The sequence below is a fragment of the Parambassis ranga genome, chromosome 20 (genome assembly GCF_900634625.1).
Source record: "Parambassis ranga chromosome 20, fParRan2.1, whole genome shotgun sequence".
In the NCBI taxonomy this organism is placed as follows: domain Eukaryota; kingdom Metazoa; phylum Chordata; class Actinopteri; family Ambassidae; genus Parambassis; species Parambassis ranga.
The window spans coordinates 8,318,973-8,346,328 of NC_041040.1; the positions used below are offsets into that span (position 1 = coordinate 8,318,973).

At 42.6% G+C, this 27,356-nt stretch overlaps 1 protein-coding gene across 2 annotated transcripts; it reads right to left on the bottom strand.

The window, feature by feature from the left end:
- Positions 1-6: 6 nt before the first annotated feature.
- On the bottom strand, positions 7-26,864 carry arhgap29a (Rho GTPase activating protein 29a). Of its 2 annotated transcripts, XM_028432712.1 has the most exons (23): positions 26,654-26,864; positions 25,308-25,685; positions 14,071-14,214; positions 11,304-11,400; positions 10,803-10,875; positions 10,315-10,378; positions 9,790-9,936; positions 8,885-8,949; positions 8,693-8,803; positions 8,517-8,597; positions 8,074-8,256; positions 7,784-7,921; positions 7,515-7,705; positions 6,156-6,325; positions 5,715-5,843; positions 4,765-4,863; positions 4,514-4,677; positions 3,511-3,699; positions 3,185-3,322; positions 2,690-2,925; positions 2,274-2,589; positions 2,001-2,109; positions 7-1,907 (listed from the first exon to the last, which is right to left on the bottom strand). In XM_028432712.1, exons 2-23 carry the CDS (start codon positions 25,600-25,602, stop codon positions 952-954), a joined length of 4,095 nt encoding a protein of 1,364 aa, XP_028288513.1. In that variant the 5' UTR covers positions 25,603-25,685; positions 26,654-26,864; the 3' UTR covers positions 7-951. The 2 variants fall into 2 exon arrangements, with proteins under 2 accessions (XP_028288513.1, XP_028288514.1); XM_028432713.1 differs by lacking the exons at positions 14,071-14,214; positions 25,308-25,685; positions 26,654-26,864 and adding an exon at positions 12,282-12,641.
- Positions 26,865-27,356: the final 492 nt, after the last annotated feature.

Here is a 27,356-nt window from a genome sequence, read left to right on the forward strand (position 1 = left end):
GGACGGTTGAAAGTTGTCAGGTATATTTTTAATAAGTTACAAAAGGGTGTTTGTTTTCATGTACCTGTTTTCTTACACTGAACTTTTCAACATTCTGTCAACCTTGTACACAACTGTGAAAAACAGATACCATTTAAATAAATGATGCACTTCCTAATACTTACACAGAAGCTGTAAGGTTTAGGTTATGGATAAGACTACTTAAGATGTAAAAAAAAAAAAAGAAAAAAAAAATCAGCTTTGGTTATTAAAAAATTATATGTCAATTTAAAATGAATAATGCCATGACAGAATTCTGTGGCATATCATAAAAGCTTTTCAAACAAGTTGACACCATCCAAGTTCAAAAGTGTAAAAACAAGTGGATGCACTGGATACCCTTTGCAACTGATGCTTCATAGCGATCCAGTACAGCCTGTAACAAATATCAACGCTTTATACACATGTTATTAGCAAAATGATTAATTATAACCTATGTGTAACAGTTTAAGAACACTTACAGCAGGTATAACAACTCCAACGAGGACAATGATGTCAGGTAAGTGCACCATTTTTTTCTTTTTGTGAATGTTGTGGCTGCATGCACTATTGTATTGATTCAAACATAGTTTTTGGTATTTAAACATATATAGATAATGAACCTGTAAGATTTTAATACAAAACATTCAAACAAAAAAATGTAATTGCACAGTTTACAAAAAAAACATTATAAATATTCTGAGTGGTTGCCAGAGTGGTGTACTGAGTGGTAAATGAAAGATTTGTGACTCATGATAAACAGCATTTTAAGTGCATCATGTTTCTCTTTTGAGGACCAAAGGACCAATAATATTGTAGTACAACAATTCTACACACAGTGCCTGTACTCATATCTCCGGTCATTTTCTTTGCAGAGTCAGAGTTTCCTTCTCATACGGCACAATGTTCACAGTCGACCAGCCTTTTAGTGGATTACACAAAATGAGCCTCTCTGTGCTCGACCTCTTGGAGGCGCCTGGGCCTTAGTCTCTGGTACACTGGTTTGGCCTGATTTTGGCCCATCTCCTCTGGGCTCGAGCTGGGAGACTGAGACATGGCCGCATGCTCCACCTCAATGTCCTCCTCAAGGGGCTCATCTACAGACACCTCTATTTCAAGCCCCAGTTCCTCCTCCTCCTCCTCTTCCTCTTCCTCGTCATCGTCGTCATCTTCCTCCTCAGCACTGTGAGCCGACACACAGTTCTGCAGCACTTTAGCTTTGCTCCCTGAAGGGGGTTTGTAGAAGGTTCCAGGGGGAGGCTGAAGAGTCCTGGGTGCCCTAAAAACGGTTGCAATGGGGTTGTACTTGGTTACATTGTCCTCCCTTCTTAAAGTCCTGCTTGGCCGCACTGCGACTGTGTAAGGTCTGTTGGGGTAGATGGTGCTGATGGTGCTCCCTGTACTTCCAAAGGAGGCGGATGATGGCACAGAGACCGATAAGTTGTTGGCATCTGTTGCTGGACTCTCTGTGGTCGAACTGGCCATAATTCTGACAGTTCTGGAAGCAGCATCATGCTTGTACTGTTTGTCCCAAGTTCTCCGTAACGTCTGGGTGTCAATAAATGTACTCCGGTAATGCGTGCCCGCTCGCAATTTAGTATTCTCAGTCTCATCCACCTCTTCGATGGACTGATCACAACTGCCTCCCTTCCTGTCATCTTGGTCAGCGCTGTTCCTGGTGTTGTTCTCGTCTATTTGGCCTTGGCTGTGTATCCTTTCGGCTGGCATGCTAACTGGCCGGGAGGAGAGTTTGTTACGAGGGTGGCGAAGCTGGACTCTGGCAACCGTGACGTGCTGAGATCGACAAAGGCCTCTTTCTCCAGCTTTCGGAACCTCGGGGACACTTGATGACAAAACTCCATTGAGGGTCTCTGAATCGACTTCATCAGCTTTAAAGAGAGAGATTAAAACATTAACACCTGAGACTTAAACCTGGGCATTTATGGGACTAATAATGGTGCCTTTAATTTAGAAATACTGACCAGGTTCAAAGCCACTTCCATCGAGGCCCGGCATGGTCTCCTCAACCTCAGCCAATAAGTGCGAAGAAGGAATTATGGAGGAATGTCTCTTATAAACCTTAGAGCTCGTCTGTAAAGGCAAGATATAAAAAAATAGCATCAGAAAACAGAACTTCAACTACCATGTAATGCAAGAGCTGACTAGGGTTTGGAATGGTGGTGGTGGCTATTCACTGTTTTTACTCAAAGAAACAGTGCTAACCATCTCTTCAAATTATACAAAGTGCTAATTACCTCCTTAATGTCACCCAGTGACTTTGAGTGCCTGCTCAGCTGCTGCTCCTTCTCCTGTTGGGTAAAGCGGGAATCAGGACGGGGTTGTGCATCCATATCTGTTGGTGAGGTGCCACTCAGAGGACTGAGGGGGGTGTCAAAGACCATCTGGTAGTGTCTGATCAGGAGCTCCACAATGAGTGCCTGATAGGGGTAGTCCACTAGAGACGAAAGGGAAACCTCAGCATCTGCCTGCCTTGGCTTGATCAGTGTTGGACCAAAGATGATACCCAGATTGCTGGCTGTCATCTTGTTCTCGTCTGATTGTTCTGTCACCCTGGACAGAGGAAGGAAGAAGGAAGGAGAGATCACATTATGCTACTGAGTCTCTTCTTATTGTATGTATGAAAGCCCATGATTGGTGCTAGCGTTCCTACCGGTGAAGATGCTCTATGAGGAACTGCAGTGTCTTATAATGAGCTGGTGGCAGATGTCTAAGCAGATCTTTGATCTTGAATAGAACTCGGTTCAGATCCACGCTGACTTGGGCAGGGGTCACAGGGGTGGGACTGAGCCGCAGCGCCTCTAATTCCTCCACAATGATACTCTGGCTTTCCTTGGCCAGACCAATGAAGTCGTTATAATAACGGAACAGGATGAGCGGCTCTGGAAGCTGGAAAGTTTGGAGGAAAAAATGAATTAGAAAAACAAATGAAAGGAAGTTAATTATAAACAGAGAAGCCAAATATGTACAGAAAAACACAAGTGGTACAAAATTAGAATGGAGATAAGCACTTAGGAGACAAGAGGCGGGAAACACATGCCAAAAATAAACACAGACAAATAAACACCACTGCATTGATACCAATATTACTTTGTTATACCACTTATAACCAGTAACTGACGACATAATACAGTTCAAACCGACCAACCTGTCTCAGGTAGAGCTTGAGTACGTTGCTAATGTCGTGAGGATAAAGATCTGAGAGCTCCACCAGGTCCTTCCCATTCTCAAATGCCTGGCACAGCTTCTCTACCCGAGACTTGGCACCATTCACGCGGTAGATTCCCTTCAGAGCACAAAAACAAAATGCATTCACATGCAGGAAAATTAGATGCATTTTTCTCAATCACCATGGAGAAACTGGGCAAAAGCTGCAGAATATTAACCGGACCCACCAGACTACTGTGTGTATTTTTTTTTTCAAAATTACTTTTTAACTCTCCATAGTAATTCAGTCTTTTTGATTAAAGGTACCTTGATGTTGAGCGCTCTGTTCTCGATTTCTGATGTGCACTTCCTTATGATGAACGGTATGCCGTCCTGGCTGTTCTTAGCTGCCTGAATGAAGTCAATGCCAAACAGGTGGAGCTTGCCCTGGAGCTTCTTATGGCCACACTGGATGGCCAGGGTTTCCAGGCACTTCTTATGACAGGCCAGTGAACACTGCAAATCCACACATGTTGCAGTTATGAAAGGGACATAGATGTAAAAACATTTCAAATACAACAGATAAGATACAACATTTATATTGTTGCAGAAGCATCAAGTGAAGTAAAAATTGCATATTTTAGCATTTTTCTGTGAAAAAGACACTATTATGGTCCACATCAGGAGTCATTAAAACTATTATCCCTAGCTGGTTCACATTTTTTAGAGTGGGCACCAAAACACATGCTCACAGAGTAGTCTTTCTTATGAACAACCCTGAGAAGTGACCCCTCAATTCAACACCATGAAACGATTCCAGCTCGCCACAGTCAGTCGCATTTGTATGTCACTTTCCTGTCAATATGTCCACCAGCGTTGCATAACTCATTTTAAAAATGTATTTTTTCCAGTAACCCCTTTGCTATTGTCTTATTCTGTGTATTTAATAAACATGGACAGAAACTTGATCTAAAGTCAACAGTAGAGGGGTTGATAGAAAGGACTCCTCAGAAGACGAACAAAAGGTCTTCAGTTTCCACTGGCTGTTCCCCGGCTGAGACCAGTTGGTGGATTCAGTCTCTGCGGAGAGCTTGTGGCCATTTTAAACTTTGCCCTTTATTCCCTTATTCAAACATTTTGATGAGGGGAGAGGTGGCTTTTCACTTTTGTTTTTGTTTGATTTTTAGTCGCATGAGAGATAAAGAAGCTGTTGTGAAATGTTGGCAGTGAACATCTAGAGCTTGCAAACATCTGAATGACTGTTTTACTAAAGCATCATGGTTGGATGGCGCTTTGTTCTTTTTAAAAAGAGAAAAGAATCCAAGGTTACCTCCTCACACTCTGCTCCGTGAAACACCACCAGGCTATCGCACTCGCGGCACTTGGAGGGAGCTCGAAGCTTCCTTAGCTTGTGGGTTTGAGCTGCTCTGGACATCTGAGTGTTTCTGAAGGGTCCTGGGGAGCTGGCTGTCTCAATCACAATGTCATTTAAACCTGCAGAGCGGAGGGAGCCAATGATAAATAATAATAACAACAATAAGAAGAATCTGCAGAACACAGACAGAACAAAATCTCACTCACCATTATCAGAGGGGGAGGGAGGCTCTCTCTCATCCAGGTCATCAGCAGACGACATGGTGCCAGTGGAGGGGGTTCTGGGTAATCTTCTCTTGAAGTCTCCTGAACAGTACATAGGCAGGATACACCAGTAAGTCCACATCTCCACAGTCATACCAAGCCTCTATCTTTTGGTTTCTCTCTCTTCTGCTCCACATTAGAGTGGTGTGAATGAAAACTACAGTGGCAATCCACTGAATTTAATGCTGCATGTGGAAAAGGTGTGGTTAACTTCCTGTTTTAACCACCAGTAGGTGATAATGGTTGAGTCTCACCTACATTGACTGATCAATGGCTACCAATAGGCCCGTTTTTCATGATGTTGATGTTCTAATGAGCTACATAAAGAAGCTAATCAGGGATAAACTCCTAGATCATTTTACACTCAGTGGGGTTGCTAGAAAAGACAGCAGATAGCTCAGCTTAGCTGGAAATACCATGATCACTTAATGTCATGCTAATGGTGTACTAACAACCTACCATCCTCCACCAGCCACAGACTGCCCTGATCTTACTGTGCAACTAGGAAATGTAAAGGACATTCTTGAGTTTAATTTAAGATAAAATCAAATCAAATAAAAAAGTTCTTAATGTGTCATTCAGTAAATGGTTTAAAGGGAACATAACTATTAAGTATCCAAATATACACAAGCAAAACATGTGAGTGAGAAATCACAAGCTAACACAGGGATGACATGAGAAGAGAACTTCTCACTGTGTGGTGTCTCTATGTATGTGATGCTGTGCAAGTAGTGAAGGCCAGGAAACCTTTTAAAGCTAAACAGCAAACATCAAAGCCTCACAGGAAGTAAGTGTGTTTTTATTTGTGTGATAGCTCAACGAGCAAAGTTTGCTTTGATGGAAGTTGTGTGTGAGAATTATCCGAGTTGTGTGGAGCATCTTCACGGCCCTACCTGGGCTTGCAGTGGGGGAGTCCATGGACCGGGACTCGCTGCTCCCTCCAGCACTTTCTGAGTCACTGCACATCCCTCCACCCTGACTGGCAGAGGCCCATGGACGAAACGGGCCCTGAATCCGAAGTGCTGGATGAAAAAAGAGAGAATGTGAGAAATGGCATAGCAGGAAGGGCACCAGAAATAAAACTACCTATGTGAAGGCCTTACATATGATGCATACAACAGCTGTCTATTCAACTAAATGGGCCTCATCTATGTACTCAGTTGAGTGCTGTTCAGTTTAAACCTTCTTTTTTTCCACATGTTATTCTAAACATTTTGCACAGCCTGTCATCTGTTTTCATTCATTCATTCATTCCTGTTTTGATTTCAGATTTGTGTACTGTGGAAACAGCTCATATCTAAATGAAGTAGGTTATATATTAACACAAAGAGTACCTTGGATGTCACTGCTACCATTGGAGCGTCTTTCTGCAATCTTGGGGTGCTGGGCATTGATGGGACTGTCTGCATCGTCTCCCCCGAGGAGGTCAGAGGTCACAGATGCCTGTGACAGGTTACTGTGGGAGGAGTGGCTGCCGCTTAGTGAGCGCTTGTTAAAAAGCATCCTGTGGTGGAAAATAGTAGAGGGGAACAAACATTTTTAAAACCTCCTTATCTTAAAATCAAATGAGGAAATGAGAAATTCAGATGAAAAACTGAAAAGCTGGAAGTAGTATTTCATTTGCATATTCTAGCAGTAATGAAAAGACTCCTAAGTGATTATGACATCATGAGATCAGACTATAAAGGATAAAGGACAGCTATTTACAATCCAGTGATGATTAATTGACTTGGATAGGCTTGGGAATGGCTGTTACACATCAAATGATGCCATCCATTGTTAACCAGAGTATCCTAATGTATGACACGCTATACAATAAGTAGGTCAGTGGTCTATATTTAACCTTTTCAAGACTAAAGCTCCGGGTGCATGTGAGTGCAGCTGTGTGTGTGTGTTTCATTTCCTCTCTTGTAAGCTGAATTCTTTTGATCAGAGGGATCAGAGTCGAGAGGGGGGAGGTGGGCGGTGGTCAGGGGAGAAAACTAAAGTGAGAACAAAGCACTCTCTTATTTCCATCTGTCTGGTGTGTGTGTGTGTGTGTGAGAGAGAGAGAGACCACAAACCTGTGTCAACTAAACTATTTTTAACCAAAACTTTTAGCTAAAAATCACCAACATATAGAATGCCCATTGTGTATATCAAAGTGGTTTATGGTAAGCCCACCGACTCAACTCTTCTCTCCCATGACCACAGTCATTTCCGCAGGAAGACCTGGCCAACCCAATTGTTTTACTTTTTCTCAAAACAAGCCCCCTCCCTCTCCCCCCCCCCCTCTCTACCCCTCACCAGTGAGATCTGCATTCCTCTGAAGAGTATTACTATATAACTACTTCATTACACTTTAAATCTATAAAGAAGCATTTCTGTTCCCACTGCTGATGGAGGTTTTGTTGGAGAAACTGAAACACACACTTATATCGCAAATATCAAAAGATACTGTTTATTGTGGCCCCTTTGAGAGCCACAATAAACACTGATTACATCTGACACAGTAAACATAAACTTGTTAAGTGAGAAGGCTGACGTCATTCAATATCAACACATCCCCTTCAAAAGAAGGCCTCCAGTTTCAGTTCAATTCAAAGGTGATATTACACTGAGGTTCATGAACTGTGTCTCTATAATGAGAAAAAGGCTGTTATCAGATTGTGATCATAGTCACAGAGATTGTATACCATATCATGATTTCTCACCCTGCGTTTTGTGTGACAGGCGAATCGAACGAGTGAGACTCCAGGCGTGGTCCATCAGCAGGCAAGCTCCTGACAAAGTCGATGTAGCGCTGGCCGGGCTCGTACAGTTTGGCGTTTTCACACAGAATCTGGTGATTTACAGGCAGAGACACAACCTGGGCCTGCTGGAGCTGAAACCAGTTGACGGTCACCTGAAACAAGGACCAACTGATGTTATGGCTTCTTGTTTGCCCAGATGGAGTTTGTTACTGGTATAATTCAAGACTCACAGCCTTGAGGGTGAGGTCACACTGGGAGACCATCTCCCTGATCTGAGTGATAATTTCACTCTTGGTGTTGGCCAGATCGACTCTCTTCACCCCGACATCCACTTGACAAGCTTTGCAGTGCTCCCTGGCCTCCTCAGCCTGTCAACACAAGGAAAAACAAAAGTTCTCTGATCAAATAAATGTGATGGACTGAGTAAGCAGAGCAAAGGTACCCTCTAGCACCTTAAATAATCAAGCAAGTTCAGCATCTACAGAACTTTAAAAGGGTCACAGCAGAGGAGGTGCTGTACCTTCTGCAGGGCCTCCTCCTCCAGCCTGCGCCTCTTGTCTAATTGTTTGGCCGCTGCTGCTCCCCCTCCTCCTCCTGTCTGCTCCTCCTCCAGACGGCTGGTGGATACCTTGGCCTTCTCATACTCCTCCTGCCGCTGAGCCTGCAGCAGCCGAGCCTTCTTCAGAGCGCTGTCCGCTTCGTGCTGGATGGGGAACGCGTGTTAAGTTCATTCACAGACAAAAGGCATGAAGTAAATAAGACTAGTGTCACAATGTGACTGTCCTGGCAAGCCTCACGACTTTATGACAACACAAAGCATGTGTCTGTACGTGTATATCAGGCTTTGACACTTCAAGAGCATTCTTGGACTGAGCTCCCCAGTCAGTGAATCTTGTGGTCCAGTTTGCATTCTGTGTGTGTGTGGCCCTCTTCAAAGTGCAACCTTCACTGATGCCGACTCACCATTTTCTTTTGCTCTCTTTGCCACTGCTCCTTGACCTCTTTTCGCAGTTTGTCCAACTCATTCTTTCTGGCCAGCAGAGGCTACAAAGAAACACACAACACCCCCATCAAACACACAGTCAGCCAGACCTCTTATGTCCCAGACATGCCCCGTTTCAGAAATGCAGCTTTATTACCTGCATAAATTTGTTGCTTTGGAGTACGGCTGCAGTGTGAAGTACCAGCTGGCTGTATTCAATGTCATGTTTGAAAGCTGTCATGTAGATCTCACGGAAAGGCATGAACTCCTTAAACAAGAGATAAGTGTTAACGTCAGCTCTTTACAGCTAATTGGAATATAACGGAAATCAGCTCCAACACCTACTCACCTGCTGACTTGCAAGCGACTTGGCAGTTTCAGCCATTTTGGCATAACTTTTGGCGCACTCAATATCTGCAACAAAGTTGTATGAACTTTTACTTAAAACACATCTTCCCATTATGGGACAAATAAAGTTTTTTTAAAAAAAAAACAAGCTGTGTCTTGAGCCAAGATACTAATCAATAAAAATAAATCAGCATGTAAAGCATTAACCAAAGTAGATGTGTTAAGCAAACACCTGGATAATAAATGAACTGTACAGCTTGACTGAGTTCTCTGACTGAAACCATTCATTAACCAATCTACCAAACAAAAGCTGTCTCATTAATAACTCAACCTTCAGTTTGAAAAAAAGACTTTACTGTTTTCAGTCCAGCTCAGACAATAAGCTACATTTCCCAGGAAACTGGCGCCTAATTATTCCCCAGATTAGCACTGTGGCTACAAGATAATGAGCAGATTAAAAATCATTTATTTTTAGCCGTTGTGTGATGCCTGGAGCCACACTAAGCTCAAAACTGCTAATATTTAACTAAAGCAAGGAGAACTAAAGCTAGGACAACAGGGAGAGAACAAGAATGATTATTACATCTGAGGGGTACATACAATAAACTACTTTTTTGTGACATAGATGGATGTAATTTTAAAGAAGAGAATGCCATAGCATCAAACATAAGACATATCTTTGTTTGAAGGACCCCATTCCTACAAGTCTCTTTCTTCTGATTGGTCAGCTGTGTGACTTTTGAGGTTCATCCCTTTGCTGAAAAGCAAACTGTCCATGTTTACAACAGGGCAGGACAGCATGGAGCATAAGTGGAAACAGCTCAGGGTCCAAAACATTTATAAGAACAGATTCTGCCTTCCTCCATCCTCATAGATGCTCAACAATCTACCAGCGTCCCAACTCACCCATGCTGAGGCGCTTCTCCACCCATGCCAGCAGCTCTTTGGTGTACTTGGACCACGCCTTAGCATAGAGTAGCGCCGACTCCACACCGCTGTCCTGCCGCTGCAGCGTCCTGTCCACCTCTTCGGCCCGGACTGGTGGAGATGGCCCTGTGATAATGATGGGAATCCCACCAGGGATGTTGTAAAAGATGGGCTTAACCATGACTGCTGGCCAACCCACATCCAACATGCTAGACATGCTACATACATGTTTAGCTGTCAACATCAGCAGTGAGTGAGTCAGCAGGAAAAGCCCACACTGACCTTGGTGGCTCGAGATGTGGGCTAATACCATATGAAGGTAAGAAATGCTGACACCAGATAGGCTACAAGTAATTAATACGTGTTTAAGGTGGCATAAGCCCACAGACATGGCAGAACAAAAATAAGCAGCTCTGTTCTAAAATTGATTTATGCAAGGATTATTTTTCCTTAAACACTTCACACAGCACAGTACAGTAGTTGTGTGTTAGATTTCTGTCTTACCTGGCGGCGGATCATCTTTCTCAGGACCGGATCCTCCAGATTCCACAGAGAGGTTCTCAAAAGACTGAAAAACAGACAAATGTTAAAAAAAAATTAAAAAAATTACAAGAGCGGGTGGAGAGGAAGGTGAATTCTCTCCTTAGAGCACAGCTTAAACAAGGCTTATCAAAACCTTGACTTCCTCTGTACAGCAGTTCTAAAACCTGCAGCAGGAAAACAACAATGCACAGCATCAATTCATCATTCACAAAGGCCATTTCAGGAATCTGCAAGTACCCGATTCACCCCTGAACTCTGCTGCTGGCTAATTTTTCATTTCATTTTTTTTTTTTTTGCTTGACAGTTTAGAGACTGTAGACCACATCCTGCCGTTAACAGGACGGTGAATGATGAATCCATGCACAAAAATAGTTATGAATACTATACTATATGCCAAACACAGTTCAGGGAGAGCACCTATAAATGAATTTTTAAAAATGTTTTCTTACCCGGCTTCTTTTAGTCAGGGGGAGCCCCAACACTGATCCATTCTCTACATCTCCCATAAGGAAGTCAGACACTCTAAGGAAAAATCATATGCAAATTACACAACTGTAAATATGACTTTACTCAATATATTTCTATTCCTCTACACCACCACATTTGTAGAGTCAAAGGTTAGACAACACTATTTAACATAATATGTTAGTCAAATAAACCAAACCAGTACTTCTAATGCTGCTAATACTCATGTTTATATTTCAGTGTTAGCCCTTCAAGGCTCAATAAGACACATTTGATGATGAGTGTTTAATGTAAACTTTGGTGTAGTGTCCCTAAAAGAACATTTTAACTATTCAATTACTTTGCTTCTTCTTATTTACCATTCTGTGCCTCGTATACTTTTCATTCTGCTGTTCTTGCACTGGTATGTTTCAAATCTTACTTAAATGCAATAACAAAAATGACAAAAAAGGGCATAGTGATAGCAGTAATAACATCATACTTACACATTGCCAAATGTGAATGCCAATGTGTCAATAGCAGTGTAGATCTCTCCGAAAAGCTTCTGTTTGTTCTCTTCGTTCACCTCCTTAAAGTTCACTCCTGTCAAAGTGGGATGACGCAGAACTGAGTTAAGTTTTGGGAGCAACCCTGACCCCTGCATGCTGACTACATCCTGCGTTTAAGGCATCAATCCCTCTGTATGATTCATCATCCTGTAACGATGTCGAACACAGAGTCAGATGAAAATTTTGACTCATACTGCACTCCTAAAAAAGCCTGAGAGCTGGAGGAAGTGTTCACTTTGTATCTTGGAGAGGTTTTAAATTTGAAAAGTCCCTCTGAGGCATCCAAAAACAACTTTATGGTAAATCAGTGGAGATAAGCGAAGGCTGCATGTGTGTGTATTTGCCTGTAATCTGGTCAGGCAGTAGTTTCCTGCTGCAAGTCTAAACACAGCGATGACTGAGGACAGAATGGGGAGAAAAAACACCGACGTAAATACGGCTGTAATCAGTCCTCACAATAAACTTCCTGTCCTGACTGAGCAGAGAGAAAATAAACTAGGAGAGATGCTCAAAATGAGACCAAACAGCCAGCAATAAATCAGTGATGTCACTGCTGCCTCCATGATTTCCTCGGCCTTTCCTTTCCATTAGAACAATGGAGATTTCTCGAGTTCAAAGACACACAGCAGACATTTTAAATAGAAAGCCAAACATCTTATGTTGTTCTCTTTAAGCTGAGCTCAACCAGTTAGTTTGTTTACCATTGTTTTAATCAACTTAAAGCTTTTTGTTAACGTACAATACGTTGAATCCGTTCTGATTTTTCTTTTAAATAAGTAAGTAATACAGTCCTTTTAGCCATTGTATCTTACACATAACACAGTAACAACCAACTCCCAGTGCCTACACATTACAAGAATGCTTCCTAGGGAGCCCCTTCCATGTATACAAAAGGCAGAACTACCAAGTACCCACCTCAAAACAAGCTGCTCCTCTTTTTGTCTTCAATAGAAATTGCCTCGTTAATCATAATATCTGATCAGCACTTGCAATTTTTCTGTCCCATGGCCTTAAACATAACACCAACAAAGCTCCATGTCTGTGGGAGGTCCACTCATAGGTTCTTCTATCCAGCAAAAGGAAAAACAGACGGACTGATTTCCAATGCTAAAATCTTCTGTAACACAGCAAGGTCCTGCCAAAGGTGGTTGGACAGGGCCCCATTTCCATGAATCCCTGAAAACCTCTCATTAACCCCAGAACAGCTACTGTAGCCTCCACCATTCAAATCACACACAGCTCTTGTGCCGTTAACATCTCCTCTCCTCTTCTGTCCAACCCCTACCCCCAACAGGACATCCTGAGGCTTGCTGGAATACAATGCCAGTACTCGCTCAGGCCCCAACCAGTGGTCCAAATGTGGAAGTTACATCATCAGGGAAAAATGGTATTGTTTCAATGGAAAAGCACAACACTCGAGAAACACTCATCAGCAGCAAAGTCCTGAGCCTGAGCAGCATTCAGGGATTAGAAGAGATCTCCAAAAGAGAGTGATATAACAGTGTAACTATGACATGTGACTGAATATCAAGCATCACAGAATGATCAACTCTGTATGAAATGCAACTCACACTGCAGCTATTCTCTCATGCAGTATGTACAGTAAAACAGAGACTTTAAGATTTTCTTAGGGAAAGAACATAGGTCACATGACACACCTAATTTATTAGCACCATGCAGACTCTGACTTGCTAATTTCCTTATGGCATCAACAGCTTCAAGGCTTGATAGTGATATTAGTGATCAAAGTGCTCAGCTGATAACATACTGTCACAGAGTGGGGGGTTAAACAGTAGGCTATTCTGGCCACCTAGTGGCAGAAAAGAGGCCACAGCAATCGATCCACTTAATGTTATCAAGAGCCTAAACAATAAGGCTTTTCCAGAGTGATTATTAAGCTGTCAAACCACAGCCCTTTTCAATAAATGCTTATACTTGGTCTGACTCTATTGTGATGTTTGAGTGGCATATAAATAGCCAAGTTACTGCATGAAAGACAGGACCTGCAAGCCCATAATAACTGTTTATGGCATGCACATGCGCCTGAACGTGCGCGAACTCATTCCAAAATATTTCTGTAAAGGTAACACACATCCATAACCATGGCCTCCACAGGCTTTGTTCTCCCCATCATGTCACCATTCCTTATTAAATGGAAGCTTTTCAAAAGCATTGCAGCCCCTCTATGGCCCTCTTTGCATTGCAAATGGAGACGAGGTATACTCAGGGGATTCTTGTGTGGCAGCCAAGTTAAGAATTGACCTGCATGCCAGATCATAATCTCAAAGAATGAAGAGGTTGAATAGGATTCCTCAGTGTAGTTCTCTCTGGAGTGGCAGACAAAGGGCTCCCGCTCCAGCATGCATCTTTAAGTATCAAGTATCTGACTCCCAAATATTATTTTCTTAGTCTCTGTATGGGGTTTAAAAATGCATGCTGATATATTCTAAGCACTTTGGTGACTTCTGAGGAGCTGCATTGCTTTGAAGCTTCTGAAACACATTCCCTGGGAAGCTCTTTGGGAGGACGGTGTGTGAGACAGGACACAGTAACAGAGAATGTCCAGGAGGGAAGACTGTTAAGGCAGAGGGGAGGATTAGATAAGCAGAGACAGAAAACAGACCAAAGGGAAGAGTGGAGGAGTAGCTGGTATGGTTTGCAGGAAAGCTGAGTGTTCACAGGAGAGCTGGTCATCTCCGCTCACCTTTGACCGTGGCGATCACAGTTCCAGCTGTACTGAGGATGTCCACTGAGTTGAGGCTCTGGTGTTTGCTGATAATGGCCTTCAGGACTCGCAGCAACTCGCCGAGTCGCTCGTGGACCGCATGATGGAGGCAGTCCTGGTGCTCTGGAAAACAGTTTTATTATGCTGTTAGCATATAATAAAATCAGTATGATCATGTACATCCTCAGTGAAGCATTATGCTTTTTACTTTAGATATGATTTATTTTTAAGACTTGCAGTTAAGGTTCAGACTGTCTAGAGTAATGCATTAAAAAAGCTTATACATAAAAGGGAACATGAATGTTCTGGCATTAATACTTGGAATTTATGTGATTTCCAACCAACAATTGCCATGTGAGATAAGAGATCATTATCGATACTGTCACAGTTATAATCTATGTGATATCATAGAGGTGTGAAAATGACAGGTTGTTAGTCAAGGTACCATGAAGGTTGTGTCCTACAGACTAACTAAAATAAATGGTGCACATTTTGCTTAAATATGTCTGACTACAGCCACTCATTCACAGCAGCTGTAGACCTCAGAGCATGGGTGAAAGAGTCAGTGCAAACTAACCTGATGACTAAGTGCCTAAATAAACATGATTTACTGTGGTCTTTCTGTAGTTAGCACCTAGCTAGTCAGTTAACAACAGACAACACGGCATCTCAGGTATGTGGTTCCGTGCACCAGTGAGTCACCAACATTTAACAAAGGACAAAAAGCACCTTGCATTAAGTAACCTTGAAAATGTGCTATTGGCATACTTAAGAAATGAGGTCATGAACGGGAAAATGGAAATAAGTGTGTGAAGAATTCTTACTACTTATTGGAAGAATTGTGTGACTATGTTCTGACACAGCTAGAACGTGTGGCTTTCCTAAGGGTGACTAGTACAGGAGGGAAAAGCTCCCTCTCCCCTCTCGCACAAACACACATAATTACCATTGTGACTAAAGATGTGTTCCGGTCCTAGACTGTAATCACACAAAATACACAGTAGGCTGCTGCTTTGCAGTTTGTTTTCATATTATGTGTTAAACATAATTATGTAGGTCACATGTTAGAATTAGTCAGACCTCCTGGTAACCTCTTAACAAAAAACATTTAAAACAAAACCACACACACATACACACACGGAATAGATACAGGCAGTCAAAGCCACATTTTGTGCTGACGATCACCCCTGGATTACCCTTCATGGAAAGAGGGATCAGAAAGACTTTAGCTGTCTCCCATTTTTTCTTTTATTCGTTAGCCCTCTTTTTGGGAATGGGACAAATAGTGCCGCCAGTGGGGCTAATAATGCTGGGTCTTTGTGGCGGCCATGACAAAGCTAGCTGAGGCCTGACCCGGAAATCCAGCCAACTGACCAGTCTGTGACAAGTTCATACTGACTAACAAGTCAGGTAAAATATGATGGATGAGGTTTCACTGTCAAAAAGTTAAAGAGAAGGACAAATTGTTGTTATTACTGTTATGTGCTACTTTACTGGCAACTTGAAACCAACACCAGGTGAACAATAACCACACACAAACCAACCAACTTTGCAATAGACAGCTTAAAGATCGCTGGACGAGCCAAAAGAATTACATAAGACAAGCACAGCACCACATCAAGTACTCCTCAATGTGCCCTGTTGCTTCAAGTTTGCCAAAAGCTTCTCCACAGGACCAGGAGAGTTCTATCTTTCACCTTAGCAACCACCTTCATCCATCTTCATCAAATGCCATGAACAGCTCCTTCCAGTGCAGAGGACCTGGTGGTTTTTGATGACGCAAGTCTTTCAACCTTTTTGTTTCAGCTGCCCAACTCCCCATGTGGCAGGAAAAGGGCCAGCGGTGTGCTTCTGGCACAAGCACACAACAAACCGAGGCTCACTACCTCTGTACAGTCAATGTAAATGAGGCTCATTGGACTATATTGCTTTGTCATTTGAAAAGTGGCAAAACATCAGAATCTACCAAATCAATTCCCAGATTTCTTTTGCCATTTTGATCCTCTTCAGAATACAGAATCCAGTTTTCCCAGAGACCTAAATTCTTACAACCTTACATGAGGGACTCCAGCCCACAATGATTTGATAAGGGTCAAAGTTTACAACGAGCTGCTTCAACCCTTAAGCCCTTAATTGGTCCTGGTCAGTTTAGATCCCATTTATGGACATTATCCTATGAATGACAACATTCACACAAAGGCCTAATCATCCCCACGCAGGCTATATACTCTATTCAACTGCAGAGTAACTGAATCCCAAGTCCTGGAGGCATCAAGCTTGAGCAGGCTAGAGGTTATTAAGAACAAACCCAAACTATGAATACCCACGAGACAGAGGGTCTTCCTTTGCAAAGCTCTATAGGCTTCAATCATCAATGGCTGTTGTGTGGCCTCTTGGAAAATCCTAAATGAAGGCTAATTAGCAAGACATTATGGTTGCGTCCACCAGCTCAGCAGGACACAGGATAATGTACAGAGACTGATTATTTAACCCCTCAACTGCCATTCTGGAGGAAAAACACAAAGAGAAGACCCATTCCCACCAGGGAGGGTGGGCTGGTTAAAGGAACATCTCACTACTCAGCAGAAGTAATGTCATATTTAAAAGTCTGTAGAGAAATCTTCTGCAGAAAAAGTTAAAATCAATTAACAAATATGAGTTCAAGACCATTTAAAAACAGAAAACAAACACAGCTGCCGGCAAAGAGCGTTGTGTTTTCCCCAGGGAAGTCTGCAGAGTTCGGAGTGAGGACTTGTTTGAGTGCCGAAAACTCACTATTGTCCCTGGGGCCAACAGCAAACAGTGGGGCTGGTCGCCTTATAGGCCTGCCACATGAAGCATTTATGGAACAATAAATCACAACAACAGCTTTTCACTTTTCACGGGAAAGAGGTTTTGGAGTTTGTGTGTGTCTTTGTCCAAGTGTGATAGTTAGCACTGGGAGGATTGTAAGGAGTAATAGGGGAGGAGTTTTGGTGGGTATGGGAGTCAGAAGAAAAAAAAGAAGGGGGTTGTGTGTTATTTGGGGTAGTACTCTCCCTTGGGATTTGTCCCAAATTTACCCCTGCACCCCACATCCCTGCTTCAGCGGGGGTTATAAGAGAAGGAGAGAGTGTGAGCGACATTCCTGGGCATAATAAGCCCTGGTGAATGAAGGCTACAGGGGGATCAGACTCTGATCCTGATGAGAAGGAGGCCGCGGATCAGGAGCTGCTCAGAGGCTGCCAGCAACACATTGCCAGGTTTTTACTTCATTAGCGTCATGGAAACCCAACATTCCAGCCTCTTGTTTGGGAGTGAGGACGGGAGTTGCGGGAGCGAGGGGTGGAGGGGGATCCATAATGAAAACATTGTCAGATCATTCACTATCCAGATGACACCTCAATACCAGAAACATTCTGATGACACTTTCATGTCATAGACTTCTAAATATAAAATTAGGCAACAAACTCATTTGGTGTAAAAGAATTCCTCATCTAGTTTCTACAATATTTATGCTGGTGTCAACCAACATAAGATAAGACTTTATTGATTAAGTACAGTAATAAGTGTTCTTGTTCAGTTCACTGACTTTAAATATTTATTCAAAAACTATGTACGGACTCTCCTTACCAAAGGAAAGCTACTACTTTCAAGTTATCAGTCAATCAATTTGCCCTGAGAACACCAACAAAATGTGCATGAGTATTTCTGTTGTGCAAGACCATCAGTGCAAAAATTGAAAAAAATGCTGATGCTCCTGCTTGATTTGTACCATATGGTTACCCTCTCACTTTGGGGACAAATCAACAGCTTGATTCTTTGAAGCACAAAACTTCCACTTGGGCCTGACACAATATGACTTGGCAACATTCCTTTTGCTGCGACCCTAGCTATGCTCAGTCATGCATTGCAAATCATGGGAGCAATGTATTATTTATGCTTCAAAACATTTGAGAGAATGGAGGGTGCGTATTGCCACAAAGCAAGTGTGAAATCACTAAACATGTCAAAACCGGGTCTGCGGAGGTCCGATCAAATGGAAGCAGCTCAAGGCGGAGGGGGCTAAATAGTATGTTGGACAGGCAAACTGTGACTAATGTCAACCAAAACCTCTCCATGTGTCCTATTGAGACATACCCCAGCTGGACATTCCTTTAAACCAACCATTACTGTGTAGTGTTTCTAAGAAATTGAGCGTTCATCAAAAGCTATAATAAGGTTAGATTTCAAGAGGCTCCTGGGTCCTTCTTCAAAAGACAAGCAGCCAAATGTGGGTCTAATAATCAATCACTGTGTGACTTACTGACCTTTGTTTTGTTTAAGTGGATTCTTATTTAATTGTCAAGGGTGAAATGGCACATTCTTTAACATTTACCTCTCACAGATTAAAATGACCTGTTGCATTCCAAATCTGAACTATTTGCCGAACTATAAGGCAGCCTAGCGTAATAGGTCCACTTAACCTTTAGCACTGTGCAGGGTCACTGCGATGGGTGGCCCAACCATCCTCTAATATACAAACCCCCCCACCCCAACATACTTCCTGTGGTCAGTGGCCCTGTTCCACCTCTGTCGACAGACCACCGGTGGTCCACGCTGTGGATTAGCAGATTACATGCAGCTGGTAAAAGGCAGGGGAACTTTGCCTTTCCAGACTTCTATGCTCATATAGAGGTATTCCCTGTTGCTTTACCTTTGAAGCCATTTTTCCCATGACTGCGCGCACAAAGAACCGGCATTTAAAAAAGACCCCTAGGCTAGACACACACAGCACCTTCCATCTAGGTGGGAGGCTTTTTTTTGTTCTCGCTCGGCTGGCTGCTGCCTTTGTCAGGCTTGTTAGCTTAGAACACCAAATGCAAAAATTGAAGCTAAAATATCTATATACGTTCTCAAAAAGGATGAAACCAAAGATAGAACATTACTCGCACAGCAGATAAGATCTGATAACAGTCAAAAGGGCGAACTGTTCTAATGTCTCATCTCATCAACACAGATATTTACCATAAAATATCTCTTTTATTCCTACGAATATAAATGAGATACTCAGTGTGGAGCGGAGAATTTGTTTTTCCCCCTCTTTCATTTCTCTTTGGAGCTGTCTGTCACAGTGAGGAAAGACAGGCAACCTTTCTCTCTGGATACCCCCCCCCATATATCCCCACTACCACTGCCACCGCCCACAGTTGATGCAAAGCTCTGATGGCTGGCATTCCAACTATGCTTTCTTTAAGAGAAACTGCAAATCCCCCCACCGTGCAACCTCTAGCTGGCAGCCAAACTGGCCAGGCATTAGGCTAAAGAGACTACAGTTGTTCCCAAAAGCTGTGTTATGCTGTCAAAAGAGAACCCAGCAGGCCAGAGAGTGGGAGATCTGTGCAACAAGTGCATAGATGGGCCCCTTCAGTACACCTGTCAAGGGGCAGAATTGGGAGGTGAGGGGGCTGAGGCTGGGGCAAACAGCATTGAGAACAAGAGGACACTGTTTAGCTTTACTAGCATCCTAATCCTGAGGGAATGTGCTTTGTGCTCTAAAAGAAGACCTTCAAAATGCAGATACTTTCATAACTGTCAAGGCATTTAATTGACTCAAATAAAATTAAAGTGATGCAATTTCCAGGTTTCAGTGGGCACCACAAAGTATTGAAGTTAACAGTCTAATGCACTCAAATGGAACTGCATCTCAAATGGTTATAGAAAAAGGAAACATGCCAGGCATCTGAAGAGTTAAAAAAACATAGGCCCACTGAGAGCATAAGGCACTGTTTTGTTCTACCATGGTTACAATTAACAGCTTGAACAGATGCAGACCTTGCATGGGAGTGAAGGTATTCAGAGCCAATGCTGATCTACACCTGCCAATCTGAAGCAGTAAACACCATAACTCCTGTAACGTTGTAGAGAAAATATGCAAACGGAGACACAAATTCATGAGACAGAAACAGGTACTGCTGCTTATGTGTGCTGTAAGCTCATCAAAGTTCAACCAATGCCTCCACCTTTACCCTTGACACCATAAGACCGACCCTAACGTGTGATGGCTGGACAGATAAAGCTTTGTGCACATCCTCTCCTCTCAGTGTACAGAGCAAAAGGAGTTCTTAACCTTACTGAATGTTGAGGATAAAGACAACGGCTGGCCTTTAACAAGTTTTGACCTTTACCCAGCGTGGGGCTGACCCAGTCACATGCGAGTATGCCCTCAGGTTCTGGTGGAAAAACAAAGCTACCAGGCTCTGCTAGGCACTGGATACAAAAATGACAATGCAGACAATTTTATAAAAACACTCACCATCACTTACCTTACATGCTACCAACTATAATATACTTTATAAGACCTCTGAGTATTGCAAAAAATGTGACCACACGTGTAGTTCACGGTAGCAGGATATTGAGTAAATGCTTTATTTGCATAAAGCTGTATACTTATAATAAGCATTTTATTATAAGTTTTAATCCAGGAAAGGCAAAAGGAGTTTAAATCTGCAAAATATAAGTAATATAGGTAATTGATTCAACATGTGCCATGTCCGTTTCTGGCATATCTTCAGTGCCCCTTTTTGATTTACAGCTGTACAAAATACAACTGGTCATGAGTAGCATTGTGTAGCCCAGCAGAGTATCAGAGCCCACAATCCACTGCTTCCCATAATGCAGTGTGGGAATCCTGGAGTTTTATCTCAGTGTGTGGCAGACATCGACAGCCTCCTGGAACAAAGCTGCCCCTGCAAAAACAGTGCCCATAACCATAAATCCTCCCTGCAGAGGGAAAGAAGGAGAGACTCACACAGAGAGGGAGCTCCCTCGGGGTTACAACATGAAAACAACGTACAAATCTTCAAGTTCAGTTGGTGCTATTAAACTTGACAGGTCAGCATGGTTTTGCCACCTGTGTACAGCGTGCCGTCATTGCACACATTGTGCAACAGCAAACGATAGATTTCCAGCTCTGCGCAGTCTTTTCATGTTCCTGTTTCCTGGGACGAGGGGGGGATAAAGGGACCTGCCATATGTTACAATACTGTGCACTTTAATCCTGAAGGGGGAGGCGAACAATCTAAAGGCATAACCCTTGTGCATCAACTAAGACAATAGCTGTACTTTTAAATAAGGACCACCCACAACAATTAAGCTAATGTAATAAATCCTGTTAGGCAGCTTAATTAGCAAGATAAGTATACTGTGTGATTAAATCGAGATCCTCTGAAAATTCAATTAGTGACCAGACCTTCAAACCATGATCCTAACTGGATATCCCAGAGACAGGGAAGGCTTTTTGTCTGGCGCTCAGGATAATTTACAGTGACTTTAAATATGGCCACAGTAAAAAGAGCCATAAAAGGAACTTTTTGGAGGCAAGAAGAAGCTCACAGTGCTTTACTGATGCTGGATCCCAGACCCAGTGGAATAGACTGTCTAAACAGAGCATAGCTGCAGCCATTAGGAGAGTCTGGGATGGTTAGAGAAAAGCCCAAGTAGGGCTAATTTTAGGCTGGTGTTTCACACGGGGTGATTTAGAATACAAATTGCTAAAATAGCACTGAGGCTTTCTCTGAGGACCCAGACCAGGATCACTTTCCCACAAATCTTTTGCATCATGGCAAAATACTCAGCTGGCCTCCGAAAAGGAGAAACAACACTTATTTTCCCACGACATGACAAACCCAGTAACATAAAGGCACCCATTATATTATTTTCTATGACAAAGTTAAAAAGAGCACACACACACACACACACCTGGTAGTCAGCTGCATTACAGTATCACCATACATTACACATGTGTAGGGCATTTTTAAGGGATTCCTGTTAATCATTAAAACCCAGAACCACACATTCAGGGTAAGAAAAGAGCCTCCATGACACACACTGATTAACTGAGGACACTTATGACTCAAATAAACACAGTATGCCTGCACTTCAGGAGTGCAGGCATACGTGTCATCCATTAGCACTGACAAATTAAACCTGTGACTAATAATGATGAAGCTGTCATAAAACTTTGTTTTTTAATAACACTATGATCATTCCTAGACAGGATGATTGGCATCTGTGCTGTTAGTGGGTCAGCTCAAGAGAAAACAGGGAAATGGAACAAGGAACTAATACATGATTCGCTTAAAAGGATGCAGCATTAAGTTATTGCAATGAAAAGACGACTGATTTGATTCTTCATTGTAAAACTGAAGGGTAGCATTGAATTTAAAAAAACCTTTCCTGCATGTTCACCTCACCAGCACCCAATCGCCTACTGTTGCAGTTTTCATTCTTAAGCAGCTGACGCATGAAATTGGCCATCATCATTCTGCTTGGCAGAGTCAGAGTATGAAAACACAGATGACACACCTGTTGTATTAAAGCAGGCCACCATAACAACACCCGCTCTCCAAAAATAGACGATGAGCTCCTGAAAAACACTGCTAACAAACAGTGCGGCGTCTGAATGAAGACATGCTAGGGCCAAATGTTTGCCACGCTAATCTTATGACGAAGAGCCGCAGAGGGCCCCCATTCATCATCAAACACAAAGACCACAGAGACCACCTCCACAGCTCATCTGGTCTCCAAAATGTCCTGCATGACCTCTTTTAAGGGCAACCTTCAAAATAATAATCCCCTCCAATTACTCACATGTCCTTCACAAATGGCCACTGGACAAGGTCACGACCTTAAAAAAACAAAAAAGAATGGAAATATATGTCACACTGTGAGGATGACATGTCCTCAGCATCGACCTGACAGCAGAGCAGGCACGTAAACAACCACTTCTCAGGCAGCAGTAACAAACAAAGCTCAAGTCATGCGTCACTGGCTGCAACCACAACTGCAGAGCCACTACGAAATAATTACCATTTATGGCCCATGTGCATTGCTAGAAAAATACATTTGGTTGAGGAATGCCCCCGAGGGATCAATCCTGCAGCCCACAGCTATTCTTGACTTGGGAAAGAACCATTTCTCCAAAAGCTGCCAGTTAGCAGGAGCATGTTAGCCTGGAGATTTCTCCTTAGACAATGGGTGTCAGACTCACATCATTGACCGTGAAAGCAGACAGTGTCGTGAAGGGCTCTAAGTTGACTATTGCCCGTGACTATTGGCTCTGTGGGGTTGGAAAAAAAAAAAAGAAGAGGGTTCCCTTTGGTTTCAGTGAGTGGCCAGAGTAATGAGAGGTTTGAAGCTTTGTGATGTGCTGCAGAGACAATATGGCCATAAATTAGTTGAGGGGGGTTAAATCACATCCAATCACAGCACGAGTCAGCAGCTGCCAACAATCTGTGAGCACACACTCCCAAAGACTGAGAGCGTAAACCTTAACAAGGACATCGCAAGCATAAATAACTCAGATATGACCAACAAAACACAGGCTGATCTGCTGATTACAGCTTGACTGGGCAGCATGTCTTGTCTTTAGACTTATGCTATCTAACCAGCATTTCACTGTGGGCTTTACATGTCTTTAGTGCAGTTTACGCAGTGAACTTTTCATATCCAACTCTGCACATGTGTTACCAGTAGAGGACAAATGGGAACCCAAATGACTATAGGCTGCATGTGTGAATCATTCACGTTTCCATAGTTACAACACATAGTGATATATTTTTTGTTTTTTTAAAGAATCCTATTTTGGCACGATTTCATGGAGACGTAAAGAATAAAGCGTTTCATGAGCTATTATAATTTGAGGGTTAGATTTAGTATTTTCTATTTTCTTATTGGACAGTACATAACACATAACGCCTTCAAACACAATTGAGAATTTGTTCTGTTTTTTCAGCTTCTGGCTGTGGAGAAAGGTGTAACTGAACCTGCAAAGGGTTCAAGAAGAAAAACGGTCATAAGACAGATACAAGACTTTGGTCTCTGTTTGGGTCATGATTTAAAATCAGTGACTACTTTCCTAGAAGGAGGAGAGATATGCTTTCTAAACCGCGGTCTGCCCTGTTTTCTCCAAAATCTACCCCTTCCTGCATTTAGCCAAAATAAGCCGTCTAATGGGAATTCTCTGCCTTACAATCACGTGTTGGCATCAGAGAGATTAAATCTGCATAAAGGAGCCTGTGCTTACTAGACCTGTGTGCATGTACTTTAGCTGCAAAGTAGGCTGGATTATGTGTAGGATTTAAACGTGTAATTATAATTCAGAAACAGGACAGCTCATAAACCGGTTTCTTGACGATGAGCTGCAAATCCCAAAGCTAAGAATGGCAGCAATGCAACCTTGTCAAGTACCTAGAACCTGTGCTTGCATGCTACATGCTGATTATATTTAATCCACTATTAAACAAACTGACATGACACCTGTATCTGATTACCTATGAGTCAGAAAACGTGACACAATAAAAGCTCAAGGCACACATCTTGAATAAAGCTTAAGATCCTGCTCCTTGAAGCTGCATACATCTGTCTCCTGATTTCCTGCTTTGATCAGCAGCATGCTGACAGGTCACTGAGACGTCTCTCTGTCCAGCCAGGTCAAGCACGTTTACTGACCTCTCCACACAGACTCACACATACACCAAAACAGGATTCCTTTCTGCAGAGATTGGGTGTCATGGAAGTGTAAATGGGGGGAAAACTACTCTTATTTAGATCTTCCTCTCTTTAGATTTGGGGATTAACAGATGTGCATCTGATCTAAAAGTCAACAGCGAACATACCAAAGAAAGAATGCCAGAAACACCCACACAATATACACACATCAGCCCTGTCTCTACTTGTCTGCAGTTTGGAAACTGACCCTTTCATTGCCATCAAGAGGAAATGTATTACTGATTGGTCTGCTGCTTCATTCTGTATGCTTTATTCCTGCAAGAATGTGTGTATTTATGACTTTAAAACTGTAGAAAACCTACTAAAGGTACATTATTTTGTACTTTACAGGGTAGATAAGCAGCAAAGTATAAGTGAGATAAGGCTGGTTGAGTGACCGAGCAGCCAAGGCCACAGCACGACAAAACAGGTAGATAGGCCTGGGACTGTGTACACTGCGCCGAAAGCAACAGTATGTCCACAAGAATGGAAGGGCAGCTACATTCCGTTATAAATCCCCTTTCACCCCGCTTACACTGTTCAGACTGTTTGTGTCCCATTCCACACAGCAACAAGGTCTGATTTTAAAATATATCCATGAAAAAGCCAACATTCACAACGAGCAGCTCTTAAGGAAACACATCATTAACAGGTTAACTCCGCAGACTGAGTTCCGGTTAGTGTAGCTGAATCTATGCCTGACATACCTTTGGAGTTGAACACCTCTTTGAGCTGCAGAAGCACATCAGCAAACTTGCGCACATCGCTGACCAGCTGCATGATGTAGTGTGGATCTGAAGCGGGCACATCTGCATTGTCTGAGCTCACAGAACCACTCTTTGCGGCCCTTGCAGAACCTGATGAACCCAAACTGGAGCTGGAGAGTCGAGAGATACCCAAGGAGAGTTTAGTTCCACTGCTTCCACCACCGCCGCCTCCTCCACCTCCTCCTGATCCTCCTGACCCTCCACCAGTGCTCTGGCGCAGCATGGCAGCAAGCATGCCTTCTTGGTCCGGTGGCCCTCAGGCCTGATGCCTGGTATCCTCCGGTTCTCAGACCTGCTCCGCAACAGGGTTGAAGAACACTGACAAGGAGAGACAAGAGTCTTAGTGGCACATTTAGACTTTCCACATTGACAATATATAATAAAATGATCAGAAGAAATCACATGTGCAGCGACAGTTCACAAACGTGAATGAAAGTTTGAACTATTCAGCGAGATAAACCAGCTGTTATGGTGGTGCTGAATCAATCTCAGTATTTCTGATGTTAGCATAATAATCATACCATTTACAATTAAACTCATAACCTGACAATAACAGATCTATCACAGCAGCAGAGGAGTGCCTCACACACAGCACAACACATGTAGTTACACTTTAAATTAATTATGACATAAAACTGTGTCTGATATTAGATTATGAATAATTTTAATTAGTTCAAAAACTGTTTACTTTTGTTTGTCCACAAGAAAGAATGAATGAATATCAGGATAGTTCAGAACTTTTTCTTTTTTACAAGTGATTAAAAACCAACGCGACTCTTTCCTATTTCAAAATTGTGTTAACTGCTTTTTGTTCAACAAAAATACACACGACTGTTAATCCACATTGAGGCCGTGCAATCACTACTAGCTGACCTGTGGGTTCGGCGTCCATTAATATCTACGAAGCAGCAATTTTCGTCATTTATTCTGGACTTTTTCAGCCACTTCTCACGGCGACATTGCGGCCACCCACTTGTTACTATCTGGGCAGAATGACTATAACAGATGAAAACTGGAATTCGTTCAAATGTGTGATTTATTATTATTATTTATTATTTATTGTATGCCGAACTCGTGCGTTAAGATGTTAGAAAAGGTTCAAAGTAAATTTACCTTTAAGAAAACAGAGCTAACGTCGCCAGAGAACGATGCTAGCATTTCACTGTGAAATCTGAACGGGCTTCAAGGAGTTTACAAACCGCCACTTAACCCGTCTTTTTTTACTACGTGGGGTTGTAGCGAGTTAAACAAAGCAAAAAAAAAAGCACGGGATAACATTTACACACCTGCCGTGGGATCCTGGAACATTGCAGCCGGAAAAGAAAAACCCTGAAGCGGAAAAATTGTTCGACAAATTAATCCACCCACTCTGCGATGTCTCCCAAAAAAGTCTTCGCCGTCCAGCTCAGCTCCGCCGTGTTGACTCGTCTCTCCTCTCCATGTGATGCGGACTGTAACTTGTGATTGGTGTGTGTCCGTGAGTGTGTGTCTGTGTGTGTGTGTCGAATCCTCCCTTCACAACAGGTGCCCGGAGTTTTAAAACGACAAGTTTACCACAACAACAGAAAATGTGGACTTCCTGTTGTGACTTTCAAAGTAAAACACACAGCTAGCTATTGAACATGTCTGTGCTGGCTTACTGCGGAATAACTGCGCAATTTTTCATCCATAAATCAAAGTAGCACAGTTTAGCCTATTGTAAATTCGTAAACACTGAATACAAATACCATATAAAGTTATGTGTCATTTGTTAATCTTTTATTCTGAAAGTACATTCCCTGTACTTCCGGTATTGCGCTTGCCCCGTTTTGACAGTAGTGAGAAATCTCTCCAATACGTCACCATACATGACAGCAGACAGGATAAAAGTCCAATAACTTATTTAAGTATCCTAAATTAGACTTTACTGTGCACAATAAACTCACTGCATGGATGGAAATCTGTGACGCAGACTCATTCAGCTTGCAAAAATCTACTTCTGCATTATGT